The sequence below is a fragment of the Zootermopsis nevadensis genome, unplaced genomic scaffold (assembly GCF_977971745.1).
Source record: "Zootermopsis nevadensis isolate Lab colony 2312 unplaced genomic scaffold, Znev_1.0 Znev_ptg000045l, whole genome shotgun sequence".
In the NCBI taxonomy this organism is placed as follows: Eukaryota; Metazoa; Arthropoda; class Insecta; order Blattodea; family Termopsidae; genus Zootermopsis; species Zootermopsis nevadensis.
In genome coordinates this window covers 2,081,372-2,105,129 of record NW_028259177.1, presented here as the reverse complement: position 1 = coordinate 2,105,129, position 23,758 = coordinate 2,081,372, and the positions used below count along the sequence as shown (strand labels likewise).

Here is a 23,758-nt window from a genome sequence, read left to right as displayed (position 1 = left end):
ACATAATTTACAGATATTTGCAAGTGCAGTTATTTTAAATTATTTGTTTAAATAATAATATTGAGGTACAATATGTCCTAATACAGTCAAATGTGAAGAGAACATTACACTTCGGTCCAGGTGGTCTCTGTTGGTGCCTGCAAATACAAGATAAAATTTACTTCCTAATAATAAAGTCACGTTTAAAAACCAGACTGGCAGAAATATTTTACAGTTAACCTGAAAGTACCGCATTTACATCTGATATATGGTAAATGAAATGAAAGGGATCAGAAATGTTTAAATAATTTTCTGGTTCTTATGTTACATGGTGAATCTGCTAGACATCAACACCATAAAGAAACTTCCAAACGCTTTCTGTTACGTTACTGCAATCAGTGCTTTTGCCATCTTTCTTATTATCTAAAATGACTATTCAATGATGTGGAAAGCTCAAAAATGGTAATTCTGACACAACTTTGCAAAATGCATCGTTCAATGTGCAATTATTTTAAATTATAGAAAGCTTAAAAAATATTTCCATACATTATGTATATTTAAAGAATCGGGGTCTGTTTTAACGTGGCTGAGAACAATCCCCAGAGGGAATCTTCTATCAAATAAATTGCAGATAGTGTCTAAGCCAGCTGAGCCACCACCAGCTTCTCAAGGAGGATTCTCGTACGTCAATTCAATAATACGTTTCTAGGTTCCCACTTTCTAGAAAAGCATTTATTTCTGAAACATGATAGCCTTCGTATTTGCGTAGAAATAACAGACTCCACTCAGCGGCGTTCCCTCCCTCCAGCTCTGTGTAAAGAAAGTCCTCTACTTCCCCGCATTGCCCCTTAATTCAACTCGAGTTCCCCCCTCTCCCACCCCGAGAAGAAAATAGACAATTTGACCATCAGCCAAAGTGATCCCGCTTTGTTTTTTGGTTTCAAATGGTTATCTTGTGGGTTGATGCGCAGTGATAATTTGGAATCAGTTTACAGACTCTTCTGTGGTACTTGCTGCCTCCATCTTCACACTTCTCGCCGTGAGAACCCGAAATCTCACTCAGTTGATGCGAATGAAGTTTTTGCTTATGGAATGGAGGGATGGGTGGGGCATACAGCACGTGTCGAATAGAAATCAATCAAAACATGTTTGTTAGGAACCCACAAGGGAGGAAACTCCTTGCGGGGCCCAGAACAAGGAAGAATAATTAAAATGTATTGGAATATGAGAAGCCTGTGAAATTGTATTAAAGTCGCAGAAGATTGGACCCGGTAGCGACGGGGCTCTTCGAATGCAATTTCGAATACGAGGCTCCGTTAAAACGTGCGTTTTGGGGTTCCTCTTCCATGGGTCAGTGTACAATTCCATGTGAAGAATTAATAAAGAAGTCAGATTTATTGGCGACATTTGAGGTTCTGACGGCGGCGAAGACGTGGCTTAGTCATCGCACTGTTGAGCCGTGTATGGCTCAAGACTCGATCTTACCGGGGAAGTCGTCGTGGCGTTGTTAGGATTGGTGTGCAACTCCATCATCAGGTGTATGACTGAGCCAATTATGGCTGTTATGACGGATGCAAGAGACATTCCAATCTTAATAATAAGATGGAACACCTCTACGCTGCACAAAAAGGGAACCCGGTAGAGCCTGCACCCAAGGCGGTGACGACACCGAAGGCGGTGCCAACAGACGTAAGCCCGACAACACTGGGGCACGGAACAAAACAGAAAGAAAACAAATCAAAAATAAGAAATAAGGCATTTCTTAACTTTCATCTGAAATTAAATGTTGATTTAAGTTACGCGAGTGAATCGAAATTATGCTCTTGTATTGTTTCTGCTGTACTTACAATTCTGTGCAGTAGATTAGCGGCTTAAAATGGCAGGCCAAAGTAAAACAGATGAAGATCCCTTGGTCCTGTCCTCATATTTTAAACTGGAGTCTGCTTATTACAAGCAGTTTTAAAAAGCCCTATTAAAGGAAAGAACATGTGATTCGGAGACTTCCTTCGATCTCCGGGATCTCGCCACATTCCAAGACTGACTTCATTTAGTTTATAAAGAATGCGGAATGTTCGGGCCGGTCAGCGAGGTTTTATGACATGCAGACTAATTAAATTGTCTCATCAGTTAAGCGAAATTATGATTCGCTCCAATTTGCTTCACTTAATGCCGATCCTAGGCACTTGAAAGCAAATTTCCCTACTTGTTAGATGCTGCACTCTCTGCCATTTATCTTATTATCACTGATTTATTTTGGTTTCCTTCTGTCTCCACTTTCGCCTTCTTTTAAATAATTTACATTTCTGCGCAATGTGACCATGTCAAAGGTCACAGGATCTTCGCGGCAAAGAATCTCGTAGATCGTTCAAGGCTTAGGCAGGAACAGAAAGGGCGTGCGAGCAACGAACACAGGAACCAAAGACTACGTGTCACTTACCACGAAACATAAGGCGATGACAAACGCCGCCACCATCAACCTGAAGCTGTCGGTGCCTGTCTGCGCATCCCTGACTGCTGCATAAACAGCCGTGGCCTGGTTATACAGGCCAAAGAAAATGGCCACCACCGCCAGAATCTTGGCGATGTTCTTCCACATCTGGTACTGTAAAGTGAAAGTGCAAATATTTTAATCCCTGTGATCAAGATTTGCAATTGCGTATTTTGATCGATGATTTATGCGTCACTTAGGGACACTCCAGCACCCAGCACTTGTTATTTACCTCGGAATAATGTTTGTCTTTGTTAATAATAAGTTGTTACAGTATCGCGTTCATTAAAAACGCTCTCTCGGCTCTCATCGGGGAATTAGCCCGGAAGAACCGAGGAAAATCCGGTTTTCTAGACGAGTTTTTGCCGACATTCAGACCTGGGTCATTTTGATTTGCTAATTTCTCTCTCCGTGCGTGTGTTTTAAGGGCAAATACGCAGTCGAATGCCTGCGTGCCTCATTCTCGCTCGCAAAGGAAATGCCGGACGCCGTCAGAGTTATTTACGTGAATGTGGAGTCTTTCAAGGACGAAGAATCAAAAGTTTCCTTTATTTATGCTTCCACGGCATTTCTTAGCTTTTAGTAAATTAAAAATTACATAAAACCTTCTCTGCACAAATTCGACTCTCCCACCTCTAGCGTAGTTTTTCGAATTGAAGTAAAGTAATTTCTCTGGCAAAAATCACGTGACTGTACCATTAGGTCCACTTATGAGTAATGTTGAGAGTAACCAATCGACGTAGAGCCCACACAAAAGTATTTTATTTGTAAACAATTCGGAATAGCGTAACCCACACCCATGACCTAGCCGACTGATCTAGAATTAGGATTAAAATATCACTTTAACTTAATTGACCAATCATTTCGTTCCTTTGGTAACATAAGCTTCATTATTTACAGCGTGCCAATGTTTGTTTACGTCAATGGGTGTCTGATTTATTCGTCAAATTTTGGTTTAATTCTTCGCTAATTTTTCCATGTGAGTTATCGCACTGCAGAGGCCACAGGAAACGAAGTTCATTGGCGTCCATTGACAAAAAAGGTTAGCAAAAGAAGGCCAATTTGACTGTTGTCTGCTATTGCACTCCAGTTGACTTATCGTTATGTTATCTCCTACTGCGTCGGCCGCCCGCCACGCCAACTACTACTTGGCCTCAGATTTTCCTCAGTCACTCAACTCAGTGACTGTCGCAACTGCGCGACTTTGTTTGTGAACATGAGAGGATAAAAAGATTGCAAACAAAGAACAGAATCGCTCTCACGCAGCGAGCGTTTGATTTGTTTCTGCCTTCGGCATTTTTCATTGGTCGAAATTAATCGACAGGCAAGATGGCGCAGGTCGACTACACGCGTCGAAGTGTCTGATATTCTACGATTGGTTATGGAATTATCCAGAATTCAGAATTACACTCGATCAGAGTTTTTAAAAATTAAAATGGAGATAACAGCTCAAATGTAAGAGCAATAACCTAATGAGGCAACAAATCTCCTTTGCTATCAGATAGAACAGTCTGCGTTATTTCTACCCATCCGTTCCATCAATCGATTCCAAGTTTTGTCTCTGTAAATGCAACATCGGAAGACAATTTTACATTTCACTTTTATTCGGGGGCTAGCCGGGACCTTCGCGATTCTAGGGAGGAAGCTCTGTCCCCATCTTCAGGGTTCTGATGTGACTGGATCCTCGGAAGTCGCCTGTGTAACTGCCTGATTGTCTGCTTACACAATTTATAGTGACACTATGCAGTCTGAAAAGATTCAGTGCTTTGTATTGCTGATGATGTAAACATTTTGTCATACATTCGAAATGAGGGAAAAAACCTTATTTTATACATGAACATTTGTACTGGCTCTTATTTGGTTGCTACTAGGAATACTGCTCTCTGTGGACTGTAACTGCTTATAGATAAAGACAAGATGTTTACATAGAATTTAACAACTTCACAGCTTAACATATTCATCCAAATACCATGCAATGCTGAATAAAACTTGCACTCTGAATTTTATGGCACTTACAAGAGCAAATTAGTATTTGAATTAAACTAATATTGACTGATAAATTATATTAATGTATCCAATATATTGTGCAATGGTTAATGAAATGACAACCAACATGAAAAATATTAAAACTAAATAAAAGATGGATTTACTCTATTCATCATGACAATTAATTATTTCCTTGCGTGATTTAAAGTTTTCATGGCGGTGGTGATGTTGGCAGCTCCTGTGAATGATGTTGCCAGGCTTACTGCTTTATCTTGTATATTCTCCTTTGTGTTATCCAAATCATATTCTCTTATGATGAGCATCCAGTCATGTAAAAATGTTATATAAGAGATGTGCAAGGTATTTGTAAGGATACTGTTTTATCATTTAAGCAGTTCATTATGACATAGATGTAGTGTTCATTTCAGTGTTTTTATATAAATTACATAAACACGCTTTTATCAATACAATTCAACAGTGATGATGATAATGATATAATTCAGTCCTCTATGTTACATGTGTATTCTAGGCCACATTACATCAGTTCTTGTATGGACTGAATTCGTGTTCACCAGACACACTCCTGAAAGTTGGGGCAGCATATCCTGAAATGGCAGTACAGGAGAAAGCTGTTGACACGTTTGTTGAGCTCCTGAGGAAGGACCAGGTACTTATTTTATGGTATTCAACTACTGACAGGATTGAAAAATATAAGATTGCTGATTAAAGAATTTTATCTGTTCGGGTAGTTGGAGGATTGTTTTTTATTTTTGAGGTTAGTGTTTACAAATGGAAGAAAACCCAGAACCCTGTGAGTAATAAAGCTAACTTCTAGACCATGGTAAAAGTATCCATGAAGATAGTGAAAATTAATTAGGTAACAAATTCTTTTAAATCAATTGTTCAGTAGTTACAGGTTACACTGAAGTCTGATGACACAAATGACAAAACTAAAGTAACTTATGATTGCTATTTTTGTGCTAAACTAATAATAATGTAAAATATTGTAATTGCGTCATATTGTGATCCGTATATTAAAATATATATTAAAAATTACAGTCATTCACAATTATAATAATAAAATAATATTAAAAGGTTTAAAACATCATTTTAATACACTACTAGTTTCGTCTGCATTCAGCTATCGACGGGTGTATGTATTATAAACCTATCACCATTCTACTGATAGGTTTATAATACATACACCCGTCGATGGCTGAATGCAGCCGAAACTAGTAGTGTATTAAAATGATGTTTTAAACCTTTTAATATTATTTTATTATTATAATTGTGAATGACTGTAATTTTTAATATATATTTTAATAATAATGTATACCATTGTGTAACTTGGAATATTTTAATGTTAATTTATTCATTATTTTGTTGACAGCTTGATGAAAATATCGCAGCTGAGGCTTTGGAACTCTGTGTTGCCTATTTCAACACTGTTTATCCAGTACTGAGACTAAAATGAACCAAACCTATCTCCTGGGAGATAGTGGAAGGGCCTTGTCATCAGCGTGCGACAGGTGCTGCTGTGATCAAGACCTTGATACAGGTATTGTTCCCTCCTGTGAATGAATACAGCGAAACTCATTGTTACGCAGTGCTGTTAACTCACCAGAAAAGTTGTAGATCATGGGAAATGGATAAGTTGCTATACTTTCCAGACTATGAGATGCACCAGAATAGAAGACATGTCCAAGTTTTAGAGCAAAACTTTCACGAAAATAACTACTGTACCTCTGGACTATTTGGTTCATACAAATGTTAGGCAGCATTTTCCAGAAAAGATTAATACTGCAACAGATTTCAACATCTTTCACTTGTTTTAAACTATTAATTTGAAGTAATCAAGAATTAGTGCTACTTTTTCCCATGTAAATTATTATGTGAGGCTATAATACTATTTATATATTCATGTACATGAGATGCAGGATATTTCATTAAGGACTGACACACATTTGTGCCATAGTGTGTAAGACATTGCATACTTCCCCCCCCTTTCCATCCAGCAAAAGTATTTCTTACCATCTCATCTGATATTACACAGTCACCATGCAGCAAAAGTGATGGAAACTCTGCAGGACTTAGTAAAGGCTTCCCTTCAGCAAATTGCACTCGGTGGAGGTAAGAGGCGGTGTATGGTTATTGGTCTTTATAAAATATGTGACTTAGGCAAGTAGAACAAATTTATATTACTCGACTACCTTTTACATGTTCTTTACAAGAAACGCATCAGTTGAATGGGGGAATTGTTTGTTGTATTTGGAGACCCACATGGTCCCACACCTTAAATTTCGGCAATATGACTTTGACTTCTTGTGTGAATCGTATACTGGGTAATTCAGCATGACAACCAACAGGACGGACATTGTGGTGTTAAGATAGATAGATAGCACTGACGCAAGATTGACCTACGAAATCACGCACTGTCACACACTATGCGTAATTAAACATGAGGTAATCACCGGCGAAAGTGTAAGTCATTCAAACCATCCGCCAATCGGAGGACAATATTCGGATTTCACACTGGCAGTTGTACTACTTTTATGAGCATAAAAGAAGGCGAATTTCAAACAATATTCTTCAAGACGAGCAGCAGGAAAGCCAACACTCACATGCATGCTGTGCACTGTGGTCATCGTATGTGAGTATTGTCTGTAATTCTGTTCACTGAAACGTCACTAAAAGTTATTAAAGTCAATCAAACCTAGTAAAATACTGCTGGAAATTGTTACAGAGTTTCAGTTTAGGAACTGGTTCTAGTTGAGTAAGTCATAGGTTAAGTACAGGTTAGTCATATATTATATTATGGTTATAGGGTTTATATGTGTATATTGGGATAATCAGTAATTATTGTGTAGAATCATTTGAATTATTCGTGTAAAATATATAATCATATTATTAGAAGCATAGTTTAATTAATTAACGGCCACCACTCGTCTTACCCACCTCCAATATCACCACCACCCAGGTGTGTATACAGCAGTAATGAGTTCACTGCCTGGGCACAATTTCTACTCAATCCTGATTTGTCTGCTAGCTTTATTAGATGCATAACTAAATATGCAATTTACTGAAAATGGTTCATTTTCGTGCGTGTTCCAATAATTATAAACGTGATTGAACATCTGAGTTGAAGGTTTTCACAAATTATGATACTCAGAAAGTTGTTTATGCATTTAGATATTTTGTGTATTTGATATGTAAAACAGTCCCTCTTTTAATTGAAAACTTCTGAATTGTAGTGTGTGTGGTATTTGAAAGGTACAATAAATTGGACATAATTCTATGACATCCTGAATTAATCTACGTAGGTTTATTTATGTGTTGTTAATGTGACTGTAAACTTTCTCGCAGGTGGAGCCATTGGAACTAGAAGCAACACAAGAAAGGATTGAAGCACTGCTGAATCCAGAGTGTCAACATATGAAACAACTTTAACTGCAGAATATCAGACTGCGAGGTACTTTAGTGAGGTAAGAAATCGGAAATCGGACAAGTAGATGGGCGATGCTGTAAATTCAATCAACATCCATCAGGCTTTGCTATTTGCATTGTTTATGTCTCTCTGACAAGTGCACTCACTAAGTTGCCATGTGGTATTAGACTTATGACAGTTGAATGATAATGGTAACAAAAATTGTTTGGTAAAGTTGCCCCTGTGCCAAAGTACCATGCCTTAAAGCTGCATTTATTGTTAACATTGAAACTGGAAGGAGATGACTGGGTAGCATCATGCTTAGTTTGCTTTACTCACAGGGTATGAACCCTGTTAAACCTTAAATAAGAGGTTTTCTTAGTCTCATGTCCAGTCTTTGGATATAGTGGTAGCAAGGAGAAAACTTTTCCAGGCGGAATATTTGTGCTTGATTTCTTTCGCACTTTTGTTTTGCCACATAAATCTGGTCGAACAAATTGAGCAGTAAAAACATTACAATTAATTAACACGCATTAGTGTGATTACTGAAAGCACTCATGGTCAGTCACATCAAAACTCAACAGTGAATCAAAAAAGTTGCTTCAAGCATGTGACGTACATCAACAACAAACAGAAATTCAAACATGGCCGGGAGAAGAATCATTCATTACTTTTTAGTTTAACGCACTCTCCATTTTAAACGGCGTCCAGAAACGTGCATGAAGCCAGCCACGAACGCGTAATAAAAGGGCTCAGTCCCGCTCTGTTCTTGTACACACAAGAAATTCTGTCCGCCTCTTCAAGACTTTGCTTTGATCTGTTCACCCAAGATGTGATCCATGGGTGGGGACGGACTCTCATTCTCCACTCTACGTATTTAACGACGTCTTCTTTATTTATTCTTGTCAGTCTTGTATTTTTGCGTTGCATTTCTACTTCCAGGGTGCCTATGCCATCGCTGTGAACATTGCAACGTCGAAGGCGGCCCTGGTTCTAGCTAAGTGTTAAGTAGCGAGTACATTTTTCTAACACTGACTGCTTTGCGTTGCTTATATTTAAATGAAACTAGGATAAATTGAACAAAAACAATTTATGCAATCTCTTTGTTAAAAAACAAAACGTAAACTGGAATCTGAATGTACACTTTTTCATGAGAAATGTACAGAGTATGTTTGTTAGCACGTGTAAACTACATGTGACAGAAACCCTTGAATTAAGAATCAATACAAATCAAAGTTCCTTTCAAGAATTAACGACGTGAACCTGTGTTTGTCGGATTCCTGGAATGATCTGCCAGCACTTTCATGTTAATCAGTGGAAATGCATCGGTGCGAGAAATGGCTATTTCACACCCCTGAAACAGAAAGGAATTGGGACGTAGCAGAGAGAGTCGCGTTTTTCAGGAAGTCGAACTAAAAACCATCTGTTCACTTTGCTTATAAAAGCCATGCAGTTGATATGTTCGGACACAGTTTCAAAGCTTAAAAAGTCACATCATCAAAATACACATGAAAGCCCTGCATTTGCATCTTCGCATGCAACACGATTTGCAGCTCAAATTAGGACTCAGACAGGAAATCCCTGGTCCAGATTCCAAGACAGCGTTCGAAGGAAACATTAATCATCTTCTGCATTTTTGCGTTTTGAAGTGGGTGCTGACACAGACTGCTGGGTGTTAATGCTTCATAGTGTGGTGACCAACATCTTGGAATCAGAGAGTTTGTCATGTGTGTAAGGTTTTAAGTTGCAGGTACTCTTGGCTTTGGCCGTAGCTTGTCACCAAAGATGTGATTCCTCTTCCTGGAAATAATATGGTATTTCCTTTTATCAGCTTCATCCCATTTCACATTCTCAGTTCAAACTAATGCCACAGGAAGAACTTCAAAACGTCAAGTCATTCTGCATTTGTTCCGCAGCAGATAGGGGGGCTCTGCAGTTTCACTCATTTAGCAAGTGCGGTGGGTCGACTTGAGGTGTTTACACAGATGTTGGGGATCTCTTGTAGGCATGTAATTGCTAGCGCCCATCGACAATCTATTCGGTGATGAAGACATAGTCACTCGGTGTGTTATAGATGCTCGTGCAGTAGAATCTGGTGACTGATGGGCTATGTGGTAAATGTGCGCCAGGATGTAGGCGATCTAGTGGCGAAATGTGGGTTATTTATTTCATAGTGCTTCTTGCAAATTTTATTTTCTGTAGTTTCCGAAGCTAGCTGTCTTTTCGCGGCGTTGCTTTCATAAATTATTCGAAGACTTTTAGGTTATGTATATGTTTGGTAGTCGGTTTCTTATAGGTGAAGTTGGTAGGAGCTTTTTGCCCTTCACATGTCTGTAGTCTGGCAGTCACGGAAGTAATCTTCAGCACCCTCGTTGCTACCTATGAGTTTACAATCTGTGGAGTGGTATTTCAGGTAGCATTTCGTTCGGTGGTGCAGTGGAGTGTTCGCGGACGGACATTACTTCAGTGCTGATGTCGGTAGATGACAGGAAAGTTCATCAGGGTGCGCATATAACGATCATTGAATATCCCTCGTGCTCCTGCGGTGGAGGGATGTGTTCGCTGTTTTTCAGACGTTGCCGTCCCTGCGTATGAGAAAATGGCGCAGCTGCTGTGGTCCTATTGTGTTTTTCCGTCGGCGTGATTGTAGGATGCATTCTCAGTCCAGTGCAGATTTATTACTTATTGTGAAATAAATAATTAATAGTTTGTGAAAGGAATTTAAGTGTAGGTCATGCATTGTGTAGTCACCTCTCACTAGCCCATAGCTAATCCCTTTATTGTCTGAGCAAACAAAAGTATTTATTGTTAATTAACTATATTATCAAACCCACACTAATCTTAGCATCACAACACAAGACAGTTCTTCGTGAAAATAATCTTACAATGTCACACTGTTATTGTGTAACACGCTTTTACTCTCTGATCTCCTCGTTTCATTCTAGCTCTAATTAATGTTTCATAACATTGAAACAATTGTGACACTTTCTGGATAATACATCAGTTCTGACCTGCACCAAGTGATGCACCACTTGATGTTTTTATGCTCATAATATTCAGTTTCAGAGACAAATTGGTATCCCAGCAGTTACTAATTATTCCTTTGCATGTATGTTGTTACAGAATGCGGGACCTGTCTGCTCACGAGAAGCACGAGTTTCAAAATCTGCAGAAGGATCTGGATCTAAGGAAGTCTGAGATTGCTGAGCTTGCTCGCACTAAAGAGAAACTGAGCTCAAGAGTAGAAGAAATGGATAACCAAATTTCTGATTTGCAGGAGCAGGTATGCAGTTCAGGTGCACTCTTACTAAGGTACTGCTAGTGTGTCTTGTTTGCTGTTTAAGTCACATATTTCCTCATTGTGTAATATCCTAAATTATGGATACTTCATTTTCAAGCACTGTAATTTGTGTTATTTCCTTAAATTAAGGGATTATATTTCATAAGCGTAGGAAAGATATTTAGAGAAAAGGTCTAACTTAGGTTGATGCAGCTCTGGGGGGCAGAGGAAATGGTTCAACAATTGGCAGACTCCAAACTTACCCTTAAAGAACGTGTGAAGGATTTGGAAGAAGCCGTAGCAGATTTAGAGGCCTTGCAAGACATGAATCAACAGCTCCAAGAAGTTAGCCGAGAACTGAAAGTGGATCTTGCTAATTTTGCTACTAGGGAGGTATGATTCATATGGATAACTTCCACCTTTATGGGGAGAGCTTGTTTGGTTGTCCATGACAAATGAGAAGAAATTTATGGGCGAGTTACTGCAGTGTTTCTTAGTCTTTTCTACATGGTTTAACACTGAAATATAGTTCAGTATTTCTCAGCACATGTACTGTTGTAAAATTGTGTGTATGTATGCACATTTATGCAGAAATCATATTCAGTTTTGTTTCGCACTTGAAAAAATTTGTAGATTGACATTTTAAGACCAAGTAATAAATGATAAAAGTTACAGAAAATAAAATATTAGTATTACTGTGGTTATTCTGAAAATATTGATGCCACTGCCTGTGTTTAAGAGAATTACACAATTATATATTCCAGACACAGCGAGAAAAGGAAGCAGCTTTAGAAACACTGGCAGACCGAGAAATTACCATTGCCAAGTTCCGTGAACTGGTCCAGCAGAGTCAGGAGCTGCAGCAGCGGTTGGAGAGGGAATCCACAAAACCTGTTTGTGCTCTTCCAGAGATCCTAGATTTTAAGGCATGTGTTTTCGTATTTTGTAGAAAGGAAATGTGAACTGTTTCTTGTAGGCGTTTAGTATGTCACAGTTTGTGGGCTTCACTAATATTGTTAGGGAGAATGAAAAAGTATGATCTAATTGGAATGGTTCAGGACAGAGTGCAGCAGTGTCTTATATGTGAGAGAGTGTTTAGGTGCCATGGTAGATTTAAACAGATGTTAGTAATGCAATATATACCATGCTGAGTTATATGTCAACACATGTTATTTGCTGGAGGATTAACTATCTGGTAACAGAATTTGAAGGTTGAACACCTGTGATGCCAAAACCTGTCATTGGACATGATCCTGATCCACTTCAATTCATTCATTTCAGTGAGATTATTTTAATATTATCCTGAGGAAGAAGGTTGGTTAAATTTGACTGAATTTTCCTCAGTGTCTCTGGGTTAATGCCAATACAGTACCTGAAAAAAGGATATCATTTGCTATTATATTCCAATTTTGTTCAGTACACTAAATAATCTTTGCAGTTAAACCACTGTCATTAAATAAAGTAAAAGTCAGACAGTTCCATCCTCTTACCTTTTCCTGGGTCTTCCAGGAGGATTCTCCACCAAAATTCAGTGTATATTAATTTATGATAATTATAATTTTATTACCATAACAGTATTAGCTGAGGTGTGATGTACCAGTAATAATAGTTTTGTTCCTTTAGAAAATGTTTACTGAAAGTAAAGCCCGTACAAAGGCAATTGATTTGGAGCTTCGATGCCTTGATGTGCAGCAGTCAAATCAACACGTGTAGTATCTAGCGGCAAATATGCCTGAAGCATTCACGAGCAGGGGAGGTATGTGCGTGTTGCACTTAGTTACATCCTCATTGTCTCTCGTTTCCTAAATTGTGAGCCTCTCGTACAGGCAATGCTTCGTTCTTTCATAACAGGAGTACGTCTGTTCAAGTAGATTTATGTGGAGTGTTGTTTTGTAGGAGACCATGATGCAGTACTTGTGTTGTTGCTGATTTCACGGTTGTTGTGGAAGGCAGAAATCTTGTTATCACAAGTGAGGGACAAGTTCTGCCTATTGAAAAGATTGGTCTTATTGCAGTTGTCAGGGGCCATGCTGTTGAACAGTTTACTTTCAAGTCAAGACTTTGTCATTATGTGTATATTGTATTTGTTTTTGCCCATTACTGGGTACAGGTGTCATAACAAGAGAGACGCAAGATTACTTCCCTCGTAAAACACAGAAAATAAAATATTAATTTTGTTGTTTTAAATCTAAATGCAGTTTGTTCCTAGTTATTGTTTATTCTGGCCTACTTCTTCAAGGTTGTTGTTTTGTTTGTTGAGGATCGTCATCCTCGAATTATAATCTGTTTTGATGATTTAGATACTTGTGTTGCTGTAGATCTCTTTTCTTCCCATGTTCACTCATGTTTTACAAAATTAAACAAAACGTTTGTCACTTACTCTGGCGTGACCCTTATGACATCTTCCTGTTTTACATTCGAACCACTTCCACCAACAGAATGCTACTTTGTCATACAGCAAGGACTCACTAAAGAATAGATTGTCTGCTTACGCAATTGATAGTGAGACTATGCAGTCTGAAAAGATTCAGTGCTTTGTATTGCTGATGATGTAAACATTTTGTCATACAGTCTAAATGAGGGAAAAAACCTTATTTTATACATAAGCATTTGTACTAGCTCTTATTTTGTTGCTACTAGGAATACTGCTCTCTGTGGACTGTAATTGCTTATAGATAAAGACAAGATGTTTACACAGAATTTGTATGGAAACATTTTGTCCTAACCCATTTAGACTCTGAAGAAGTTTCATTAATTATTTCTGTGGAAAGTGAAAACTGGTATCACATTTTTCCCAAAGTGTTTTATTTCTGTATATTATATGTTTAGAAAAGTGGTTCTCAAACAAAAGTTTTGTCTGGGCCATATTCACTTTTACATAAGATTTACATGTAATTGTGTCAAAATCTAAGTAGACTGTGATAAATTTTTTAACGTCTTGTTTCTTCTGTGAAACATTCCACAAGTTCTAAAAGTAACATAATAAAAAGTAGAAGTGCAGGTAGAATAAGAATATTCTACTGGTTTATCCCCTCAGAATATTCTCCTATTATATCCATACAGTTCTACCATTGGTGCTAACCAAACAGTAAACAGTTTTTGAAGATCATTTTGAGTGCTGCTGTTTAATGTCTTGAATTTAGTGTATATGGTATCCTTTTAAACAGTTCTTGAGTTTGAGAAATAAAAAAATTGTTAGGAGGCAAGAAGAATAGAGGTTTGATTATTGTTATCTATGTTGTATGTTGGGAAACCTGAAGGGAAGAGACCATTGAGGAGACCTATACGTAGATGGGAGAATAATCTCAGGCGGGATCTATGGGAGATAGGAGTTGAAGGAAACTAGATTTTGTTGGCCCAGGACAGGGTCCGGTGAAGGGCTTTGCTTAATTCGGTGATGAACTTTCAGGTTCGGTAAGCCATCTAGTTACATAGTTAGTTAGTTAGTTATGTTGTATATTATTCATACCTTCTCTTTGAATCTCCTGAACCAATGTTCTTAATGTGTCATGTCAGTGAACATGTAGCAAGAACTGATAAAAGTGAACACTAAACAAAAGAAGCCACAAGCACAGTTACAGCCTCTTACAAAAGAATAATTTCAGTGATTGCACTTAGGTTTCAGTGTCATTGAACTTTTGAATCTCTCATTGAGAGTGTGCTTTGCTGACTCAGATATATGACAAGTTTTATTTATTTGTTGTATCAGCGCAAACTGGATGATGCACAGGAGCTTTTGAAGCAGACAGAGAAGGAATTGAAGGAACTGTGGATCACTTGCAGGTTGATATTGACGCACTGGAAACAGAAAGAGGAAAATTAAAGGAGAAACTAAAGAACTACTCAAAGAAAGCTTTAATAGAGGGTATTTCAAAAACAGCAGGTCAGTTGACTCCCTACTGTATGATTGCGTGTGTGTGTGTATATATATCCTCAAACCGAACGTCGTGATCGAGTGTTTAACACTCCTGCTTTGTATTAAGGAGGTTCTGGGTTCAAATCTCTGCCCGAGAGACTTTCTATCATGACTGGTTTTCTTCGTGGTTTTCCTCAGTCTTTCCAGGCAAATGCCAGAATAGCTCCTTAAATAAGGCTACAACTGCTTCCTTCCACATCCTTTCCAATTAGCTATCTTCCTCTCATTTGACACTATAGTCTCAGCTACTGGAAAAAGCATCATTAAATAAACTACAAATAAATAAATATCCTGACTTCATTAGAATGTTATGATATGGTTGTTGGTTATTTTTTTCTTAATTCATATTGGTGCTGATATTTATTTTAATGATTTGTCTCTATTTGTTTGTGAGTCTAAGGTGCAGGTGTCTGTAGATTGACAATAGCTGATGACGTATCTAATACTAGTTATTGTGTATTTATATTCTCTGAATAATTCACTGCAGTAATGTTCCTATTTTATCAGTGAGTTCTCCTAGTCCAGTGCAGTAGCCATCAACACGAAGCTTGCCTGCAATGGTTCGTGACTAGCCACTTCTGATGCAGGAGATCAAATACTTGAAAATTGCACTGAGAAATGTTCAGAATGAAAAACTTCAGCTCCAGACAAAACTTGCAAAGAATCAGCTGGACAGTTTACAGCCGCTGAAGGTGAGAAACTGTTATTTTTCAACTTGTGTTAACCTCCATACACAAAAGAAGAAATACTATGCAATATGCATTAGTGGTACTGCAAAATGTAATGATTCCATAAAAATATGTGTACTAGTTATGTTGGTCATTGTCAATTGTCTGACGTAAGTAGGATGATTTTGCACTAACTCTATACACATGTGCAGTCATTTCTACATTTATGTGATAGATGCATGAAAAATTGTGTTAACAACATTAAACCAAAGTTAAGTTATGAGAGTCATTAATAAATTATTTGCACTTTCTAGATGCAAATATGTGTGGTGGCAGTGATAGTGAATCTGTTGTTAGTAGCAACTACAAAAATACTGAGAATATTTTAATAGCCAAGGCACTGTTAAACACCTGCCTATTGGATCTGCTGCCAAAAAATGATGAGTTGTTTTAGTGGTACTGGTGATGGTGTGAATGTAAATGCTTCTAAATGTTGCTGTATATTCCTCTAAATTGTGGTCCTTAAATGTCAAGTGTGTGGATTAGATTAGGGATTATGATTTTTGTAAAGTGCCTTCTTTTTTAAGAAATGACCAGGTACTACATGTGGGATGGACTTTCATGTAGAGGCCCTTTGTGCATTATCTGAATTTCAGTCCCTGAAGTACATTTGCTAATGGTTTTATAGTCTTTCTGTGATTCTATTAGGTACTGTGCGTTACTGTAATCTTGAGACTTGCAAGGAATGCAGGAAGTCTGAAGCGGTAAAGGCAGACACTGTCTTTCTTCCTTCACCCCACAAATCTTAAGATTACAGTCGCGAACAGTATATTTGTTTGTATACTGCTTCAGATTTCGAAGAAGAAAATATTTTGCTGAGAATTGGAAGTTCCGAAGGAGTAAGATGACAAAGAAAACCAAGAGGAATCTAACTTGGACAATTTAAAAAAGAAAGCCTCAGCATTATATAGAGAAAGTTACTGATTATAATCAGCAGAGCCAGTACATTGGAATATTGCCACTTTCTTTTGTTTTTTTAGTTCATCCGTCATATGTTTTTAAAAAGTCAAAAATTCTCAAAACTTTATAAAATTACTGAATTTAAATGATGGATCCTCCGTTCAGTTCAGGGAAAATAGGTGGAGACACCTATGCTATTGTAGACTGAGCTATTCCTGATCTGTAGACCAAGTAATTTTAACAATGAAGTTTATATATTATCTCTTTCAGATACATTCACACACATTGCATTCTTATAAATGTCGCTAAGGTAATTAACTACAAGAAGCAGAGTTCTTTTTGAGAAGCTAATAGCCAGTCACTCATTTGAACAAAAAATTCCCTGCCTTTTATAGAAACTAAAGTTTGATCACCTTGTTAACCGTTAACCATAACCCACCACTGGGCCCTGTCCTTAGCCAGTTGAATCCAGTCCATGCCTTCCCAACCTATTTTTTAAGACTCATGTTAATATTAACCTGTCATTTGCATAAGGTCTCCCAAGTGGTCTCTTTCCTTAAGGTCTTCTAACATTTTGTTTGAATTTCTCATCTTCCCATGCTGCATGCCCTGCCTATCTTATCCTATTTTATTTCATCACAAAGAGTGAGAAATATCAAATTTCTCATATTGTCATTTTTCCCCTCTTTCTGCTACTTCATGGTTTTTTTTGGTCCAAATGTTCTCAAAACTCATTTGATCAAAGACTTTCTGTTTCTGGTCTTCTTTAGCATGATAGACCGATAGGGCTGTAGTTAAGATGGAGTGGTCTAGGGCGGGACCCTGATACTTTGTTTATTGCTGGGACATTGCCCATGCATACCCTCAGAATGTCTCTTTTTAAACTTTGAAAAATTATATAAAATAAAAGTCACAACTAATAAGTCCTTTAATTTCTCATCTCTCTGTTGGAGGCAAAGCATTAAGTGTGTGCATTTTGTGAGATGTTTCTATATTTAAATTCTGCATTTAAAAGTGTAAGTATACCATTAAGTAATGACCAGAACAGCTTTATATCAGGATTTGTGTCAATTTCTACCAACCAGGAACTGCATGCTAGACCACTTGAGACTTTAATTTGTAAGACTACATTGCTGGAAACCAATTATCATGCCCATATAAAAAACTGGCAAAATTATAGTTTTTGATTATTATTATTATGTTTTTTTATAGGAGACAGCAATGAATTGGAGAGACACATATGAGTAACCACTGACACTGTGCCTTTTATATTTCCAGGAAATATTTCCCGTGATGGTGACCCTAAAGTTGTTAACATCAGCTCGCGAGTTCCAGGCACTCCAGCATGGCTGGATAGATTGGCACCAGCAAATTATCTCATTCAGGAGGTGACTAAATTACAGGATTTGCAAAAGAGAGTTGAGAACTGCAGTATGACCTCTGAAACGTTGGTTAACATCGACCAGACTACACAGCGCAACAACCCAGAAGACAGAAATCTTCATACTCATCGCCCTGAAGACGGAGGCAGTATGACCTCTGAAACGTTGGTTAACATCGACCAGACTACACAGCGCAATAACCCAGAAGACGGAAATCTTCATACTCATCGCCCTGATGACGGAGGCAGTATGACCTCTGAAACATTGGTTAACATCGACCAGACTACACTGCGCAACAACCCAGAAGACGGAAATCTTCATACTCATCGCCCTGATGATGGAGGCAGTATGACCTCTGAAACGTTAAACATCGACCAGACTACACAGCGCAACAACCCAGAAGACGGAAATCTTCATACTCACCGCTCTGAAAACTTCAAATTCTACAAGATTTGAGTGAATTACCTGGATTGAAAACAATTTAATATCCCCAGAAATAAACTTTGTCACAATCCATTGTCATTTTCACTAGAGTGAATTTGTATTTGAAAATCTCTGTAGAGGGGGCTGGTAGATTAGACATCAGTCATATCTGTCTATGAATTTTTCTGCTCACAGATTGTTGCTTTCACTTTTGCCAAAGATAAAAACTTTGAGAATCGTAAGAATACTAGGCTCCTAGCATGATTTGGATCTCATGTCAGACTGCAGGTATTTGTGCTGACCATGATGCTCATGATCACCCTATCAGTCAGAGTATTGGAATTTTCTGTATGGTGTTTTCACCTCAGAAACAGATTCTGCCCCTTGCATAGTGCTTCGTGCTAATTTCATTGTGCTGTAGTTTCCGATCCTGGCTGTCCTTTCGTGGAGTTGCTTTCATAAATTATTCGAAGATTTTTAGGTTATGGATATGTTTGGTAGTGATGAGTGATAAACAGTGACCTGTGATTTTGTCACTGTGATCAGAAAATCACGATCACTGGAGTGGTTAAAGTGCTCACTAAACAGTGATCACACTGATTCTTAATTTCTTATGCATCCTAGCGAGAACACGGTAGACTTATTTTGACTGCTCAGAGAAATTTAGAGTCAGATCACAGTGATTCTCAGTAATTTCTTATGCATGCTAGTGAGAAAACGGGACACTACAGTATTTTGACAGCTCAGTTCTACTGTCTGTAAATATTAAATAAACGATTTCTATACATTTTGTTTCATTTAAAACTTGATTCTGTTTTATAATGTATATTAAATAAATTATATTGTCCATATCATCATACATGGAGCACACTCATAGCTGCCTATCTACAAAGTTGTGTTACATAATATATTATAGCCTAATTAATTTTTGTAAACCATGACTTCACGCAAGCAAATAAAAATAGATTAACAACGCAACAATGCAACATGTGGGAACCAAATTGAACCGTACGCCAGTGTGATGTGATCACGGCGATCACTATATAAGAACTTAAAACACAGGGGAGTATGTAAGACTTGAGGTTCTCACAGCGGTGAGTATGAAGATTTCTGTCTTCTGTGTTGTTGCGCTGTGTATTCTGGTCGATGTTAACCAACGTTTCAGAGGTCATACTGCCTCCGTCATCAGAGTATGAAGATTTCTGTCTTCTGGGTTGTTGCGCTGTGTAGTCTGGTCGATGTTAACCAACGTTTCAGAGGTCATACTGCCTCCATCATCAGGGCGATGAGTCTGAAGATTTCTGTCTTCTGGGTTGTTGCGCTGTGTAGTCTGGTCGATGTTAACCAACGTTTCAGAGGTCATACTGCCTCCGTCATCAGAGTATGAAGATTTCTGTCTTCTGGGTTGTTGCGCTGTGTAGTCTGGTCGATGTTAACCAACGTTTCAGAGGTCATACTGCCTCCGTCATCAGAGTATGAAGATTTCTGTCTTCTGGGTTGTTGCGCTGTGTAGTCTGGTCGATGTCAACCAACGTTTCGGAGGTCATACTGCCTCCGTCATCAGAGTATGAAGATTTCTGTCTTCTGGGTTGTTGCGCTGTGTAGTCTGGTCGATGTTAACCAACGTTTCAGAGGTCATACTGCCTCCATCATCAGGGCGATGAGTCTGAAGATTTCTGTCTTCTGGGTTGTTGCGCTGTGTAGTCTGGTCGATGTTAACCAACGTTTCAGAGGTCATACTGCCTCCGTCATCAGAGTATGAAGATTTCTGTCTTCTGGGTTGTTGCGCTGTGTAGTCTGGTCGATGTCAACCAACGTTTCGGAGGTCATACTGCCTCCGTCATCAGAGTATGAAGATTTCTGTCTTCTGGGTTGTTGCGCTGTGTAGTCTGGTCGATGTCAACCAACGTTTCGGAGGTCATACTGCCTCCGTCATCAGAGTATGAAGATTTCTGTCTTCTGGGTTGTTGCGCTGTGTAGTCTGGTCGATGTTAACCAACGTTTCGGAGGTCATACTGCCTCCGTCATCAGGGCGATGAGTCTGAAGATTTCTGTCTTCTGGGTTGTTGCGCTGTGTAGTCTGGTCGATGTTAACTAACGTTTCGGAGGTCATACTGCCTCTGTCATCAGGGCGATGAGTCTGAAGATTTCTGTCTTCTGGGTTGTTGCGCTGTGCAGTCTGGTTGATGTTAACTAACGTTTCGGAGGTCATACTGCCTCTGTCATCAGGGTGGGTATATTTAGATGGTCTATTAAAACATTAGACTGTGACTGCGCTGTGATTTACAATCTAACAATTATATTGACGTATTAGTTGCAAGAAATACACCAAGAATAGGTACAGCAACATCAAGAGCCATTGTAGAGGTAAATCGTTACCTTGAAGAAGCATTTCTTGCAAGGAACGAAGATACTTTGCAATGGTGGAAAGCGCATCAATTCAATTATCCACACCTCAGCATGGTTGTTCGTGAAATATTTTGTGCATTAGGCAGCTCGGTGCCTTGTGAATGAGTTTTTTCAAAAGCAGGGATGCTGATTACCGAGCGTCGGAATAGACTGAACAGTAAGAAAGCAAAAATGCTTGTGTTTTTGAATTGTAACGTGGGAAATGTTAGTTAATTCTGTTATTTTCTTGCATGCCAAGTCATTAACACACACACACATATATATATATATATGGGGGTAATTAAAATACTGGTTTCTGGTGCCTTAAAATGTATTTATACTAATGTATTTACCTTATGTTCAGTTTCCAAATTGGCTGATTGCTTGCAACATACAATATTGTATAGGAAATGTTATATTTTGAAAAGAATATTAGTTTAAATAAAGTTAGGCGTACACCTAACCTAACTGTAAACTTTCATTTTAGATACAAAGTATTAAATACAATATTCTTGTAATAAAGTAATTTTATTTTACTTTTTAAATAACCATTATTTCAAATAGAACTTACACATTCTGAATTTTCGACATGTTAATTTCTGTAATTTTAGTATTCATAACATCAGCCGTACTGTAATCATACGTAAACAGAGCAGCAACAGACAGCCAATCATATTCGCAGTAGCATCACTGTGTACCACTACAGTCAGTGTTACCAATGCAGCGATGAGCTAAATCACAGCCGTGACAGAATGCTAAATGCATGCTCGGATCTCGATCACTGTGATTGAGAGTGAGCAATCACAGTCAAACCTGTGTTCACAGAAGAGCAGTTTAACTCATCACTACATATAAATGAGCGGTCCATGTCCACTGCTATTTCGTTGCATGGCAACCATTTAGTTCGTCAAGCATTAACTATGCGGCGCCACGACAGTAAATAATAGAATATGGTCAATGCGATTATGCGTATATTAGATCATCGTAATAAATACAGTTGTTTCAGTCAGTACATTAAAAAACGAACCATGACCAAGAATGGACGCTTTTGCTAGTCCGCAATACGTCAATATCAAGAGCAATGGGGTATCTAAGCGAGAAAGCAATTATTTAAGAAACGCGTGTGTTCCGAACAGGAGCTCGTCTGTCCGATTCTTTTGTTTTGGAAGAGGTCGCTTTCATGAAGCATTAAGAAAAGAGACTGATCTCTTTCTTCTAACCCTTCAGCGTGGAGTGCCAAGCACTGCTCGCATAATGCGCGCTAAGATTTCTTCTTCTACGTAGCGACTGACCTTGTTGTTTATGTATTCTGGCTCCAGTAGTCGTGTAGAGAAAAAAGCTGGCTGTCGATTGATATATAACATGACTCTGACAGATCGATTTTGCCAGTGTTTTTCGACTTTGAAATATAGATCGATTATTGAACTCAACTGCAGTCAGTCTCTGCTCTGTAGCTCCCTCTATCGAAGACGAATGAAGTAATATAGTTGCGGCTACGACAGCTGTGTAGGACACATTGCAAGCTTTGCAACGGTATATGATGTCAGCAAGCTTCGTATGAACGGACTTCTGTAGCACATATCTGCCGTCAGTCAGTCGCGATTATGGCTTCGAGTAGCAGACGTTTTTTTGTCTCCCAAGCAGAAAATCCTCCCACAGCACAGTATAGACTTCGGATTTAAATGCTCGGCTTTGTGTTTGGGAAGTGAATTATATCGCTGTAGAAACGTATTGTTAAAATACCAATCACGCGGCACATTATTGTAAAGAACTGAACACGATCTACAACAATACTTGTGAGAGGAACGGTGAAAAAAAGGAATGTTTTCACTGAAAATCCCCTTGTACGTTTGTATACAGCTATATATAAACGACGTACGAATAGAATCCAAAGGAAATCAAATTGAAAAGGAAGACATGAATAACACTGTTCTTTTTAATGCAGACAAACTAAATGTGCATGAAGGGAGAAAAGAGAATCTGTCTGGAAGGAAAGAAAATCGATTTATTATAGTCCGTGAAAACAATCGGCCGGCCTATATTACGTAAATGTTGTAGCCTGCTCTCTCCTGCCAGGAAAATACCAGTTCGCCTGTAACTTACAGTATAGTCAGCACGCACAACTACTTTGTCGGAGAAGTTGCCTGCGCTGTAGGCTATATTAAAATAAAACTTAAAAACTTTATAGCATGACCAGTAAAAACACTGCATGGTGGAGGTGGGGTGTGAATACATCTTAGCCTGAAACTTCCAAAGGGACCTTGGATGAACTAGGCATAGATGGGGGATGATATTAAAATAGACCTTAGGAAGAACGTAGGATGGTGTCAATTGGCTCAGAATAGAGACCGGCACTGACTGTTGTCAACACGGCGATGAACTTTCGTGTTCCAAGAAAGGGTATGAATTCTTTGAACAGCTGAGCGCCTATCAACTTCTTGGGGTGGCCTCCACTGCATGGAGTTGGTTTGTCGGCTAGTTGTTGGGTCTTCGCAGAGAAATGTAGGCCTAACAGTGCTTTTGTAGCTGTAAGGGGTCACGGAAAACTGCCTTGCATCTTTGGTTTTGGGAGTCTGTTGCCCATTAAAAAATGTTACTTACCTGTATTTTCCTGTTTTCATATTTTTCGATTAAAATATTTTCGTTTTGGGTATTTTTTTGGTTTTTACTCTTTATAATACAAATATTAGGCCTATTAGAATGTTTATTTTCTTTGTTCGAAGTATTTTAACAGATTTTTACTTCTTAGCAAAATATTCATGCCCATATTAAGGCATAATAAATTGTGTTTATTTATAAAATACGCATCTTATATTTTTTCTTACTTGTTGCCTTAATCTTCCACTTATTGTTAAGTATTTTCC

The 23,758-nt window shown here is 38.3% G+C and overlaps 3 protein-coding genes and 1 long non-coding RNA gene across 10 annotated transcripts in view; 2 read left to right on the top strand and 2 right to left on the bottom strand.

Annotated features, from left to right (window-relative positions):
• The window catches only part of LOC147871627 (kelch-like protein 10), a 128,746-nt gene that overhangs the window by 69,056 nt on the left and 35,932 nt on the right, over nucleotides 1-23,758 (top strand). The window lies entirely within an intron of this gene.
• LOC147871628 (uncharacterized) lies at nucleotides 66-2,578 on the bottom strand. Of its 2 annotated transcripts, XM_087360527.1 has the most exons (3): nucleotides 2,417-2,578; nucleotides 1,465-1,683; nucleotides 66-137 (listed from the first exon to the last, which is right to left on the bottom strand). In XM_087360527.1, the coding sequence occupies exons 1-3, from the start codon at nucleotides 2,573-2,575 to the stop codon at nucleotides 105-107; spliced, it is 411 nt and encodes a 136-aa protein (XP_087216653.1). In that variant the 5' UTR covers nucleotides 2,576-2,578; the 3' UTR covers nucleotides 66-104. The 2 variants fall into 2 exon arrangements, with proteins under 2 accessions (XP_087216653.1, XP_087216652.1); XM_087360526.1 differs by lacking the exon at nucleotides 66-137 and having other exon boundaries at nucleotides 918-1,683.
• LOC110840686 (dynactin subunit 1-like) lies at nucleotides 3,789-19,293 on the top strand. Of its 6 annotated transcripts, XM_087360497.1 has the most exons (9): nucleotides 3,789-3,922; nucleotides 4,983-5,120; nucleotides 5,844-6,011; nucleotides 7,817-7,935; nucleotides 11,001-11,160; nucleotides 11,922-12,083; nucleotides 14,867-15,040; nucleotides 15,581-15,765; nucleotides 17,980-19,293. In XM_087360497.1, the coding sequence occupies exons 5-7, from the start codon at nucleotides 11,002-11,004 to the stop codon at nucleotides 14,978-14,980; spliced, it is 435 nt and encodes a 144-aa protein (XP_087216623.1). In that variant the 5' UTR covers nucleotides 3,789-3,922; nucleotides 4,983-5,120; nucleotides 5,844-6,011; nucleotides 7,817-7,935; nucleotide 11,001; the 3' UTR covers nucleotides 14,981-15,040; nucleotides 15,581-15,765; nucleotides 17,980-19,293. The 6 variants fall into 6 exon arrangements, with proteins under 6 accessions (XP_087216623.1, XP_087216624.1, XP_087216619.1 ...); XM_087360498.1 differs by lacking the exons at nucleotides 3,789-3,922; nucleotides 4,983-5,120; nucleotides 5,844-6,011; nucleotides 7,817-7,935 and adding an exon at nucleotides 10,404-10,604; XM_087360496.1 differs by lacking the exons at nucleotides 3,789-3,922; nucleotides 4,983-5,120; nucleotides 5,844-6,011; nucleotides 7,817-7,935 and adding an exon at nucleotides 11,361-11,550 and having other exon boundaries at nucleotides 10,628-11,160.
• LOC110840687 (uncharacterized) lies at nucleotides 13,941-22,539 on the bottom strand. Its single transcript, XR_015538527.1, has 2 exons — nucleotides 22,187-22,539; nucleotides 13,941-14,955 (listed from the first exon to the last, which is right to left on the bottom strand). It is a non-coding gene; the product is annotated as an uncharacterized LOC110840687 (long non-coding RNA).

Bases quoted from the DNA above. Each gene is read 5' to 3' on its own strand.
- LOC147871628 (XM_087360526.1), bottom strand. From the start codon at position 2,575: ATGTGGAAGAACATCGCCAAGATTCTGGCGGTGGTGGCCATTTTCTTT. The intron at 1,684-2,416 runs GTAAGTGACACG...TCCGTGCCCCAG, and splicing joins TCATCGCCTTATGTTTCGTG to TGTTGTCGGGCTTACGTCTG.
- LOC110840686 (XM_087360493.1), top strand. From the start codon at position 10,921: ATGCTCATAATATTCAGTTTCAGAGACAAATTGGTATCCCAGCAGTTA. The intron at 11,161-11,921 runs GTATGCAGTTCA...TATATATTCCAG, and splicing joins TTTCTGATTTGCAGGAGCAG to ACACAGCGAGAAAAGGAAGC. The intron at 12,084-14,866 runs GCATGTGTTTTC...TTGTTGTATCAG, and splicing joins CAGAGATCCTAGATTTTAAG to CGCAAACTGGATGATGCACA.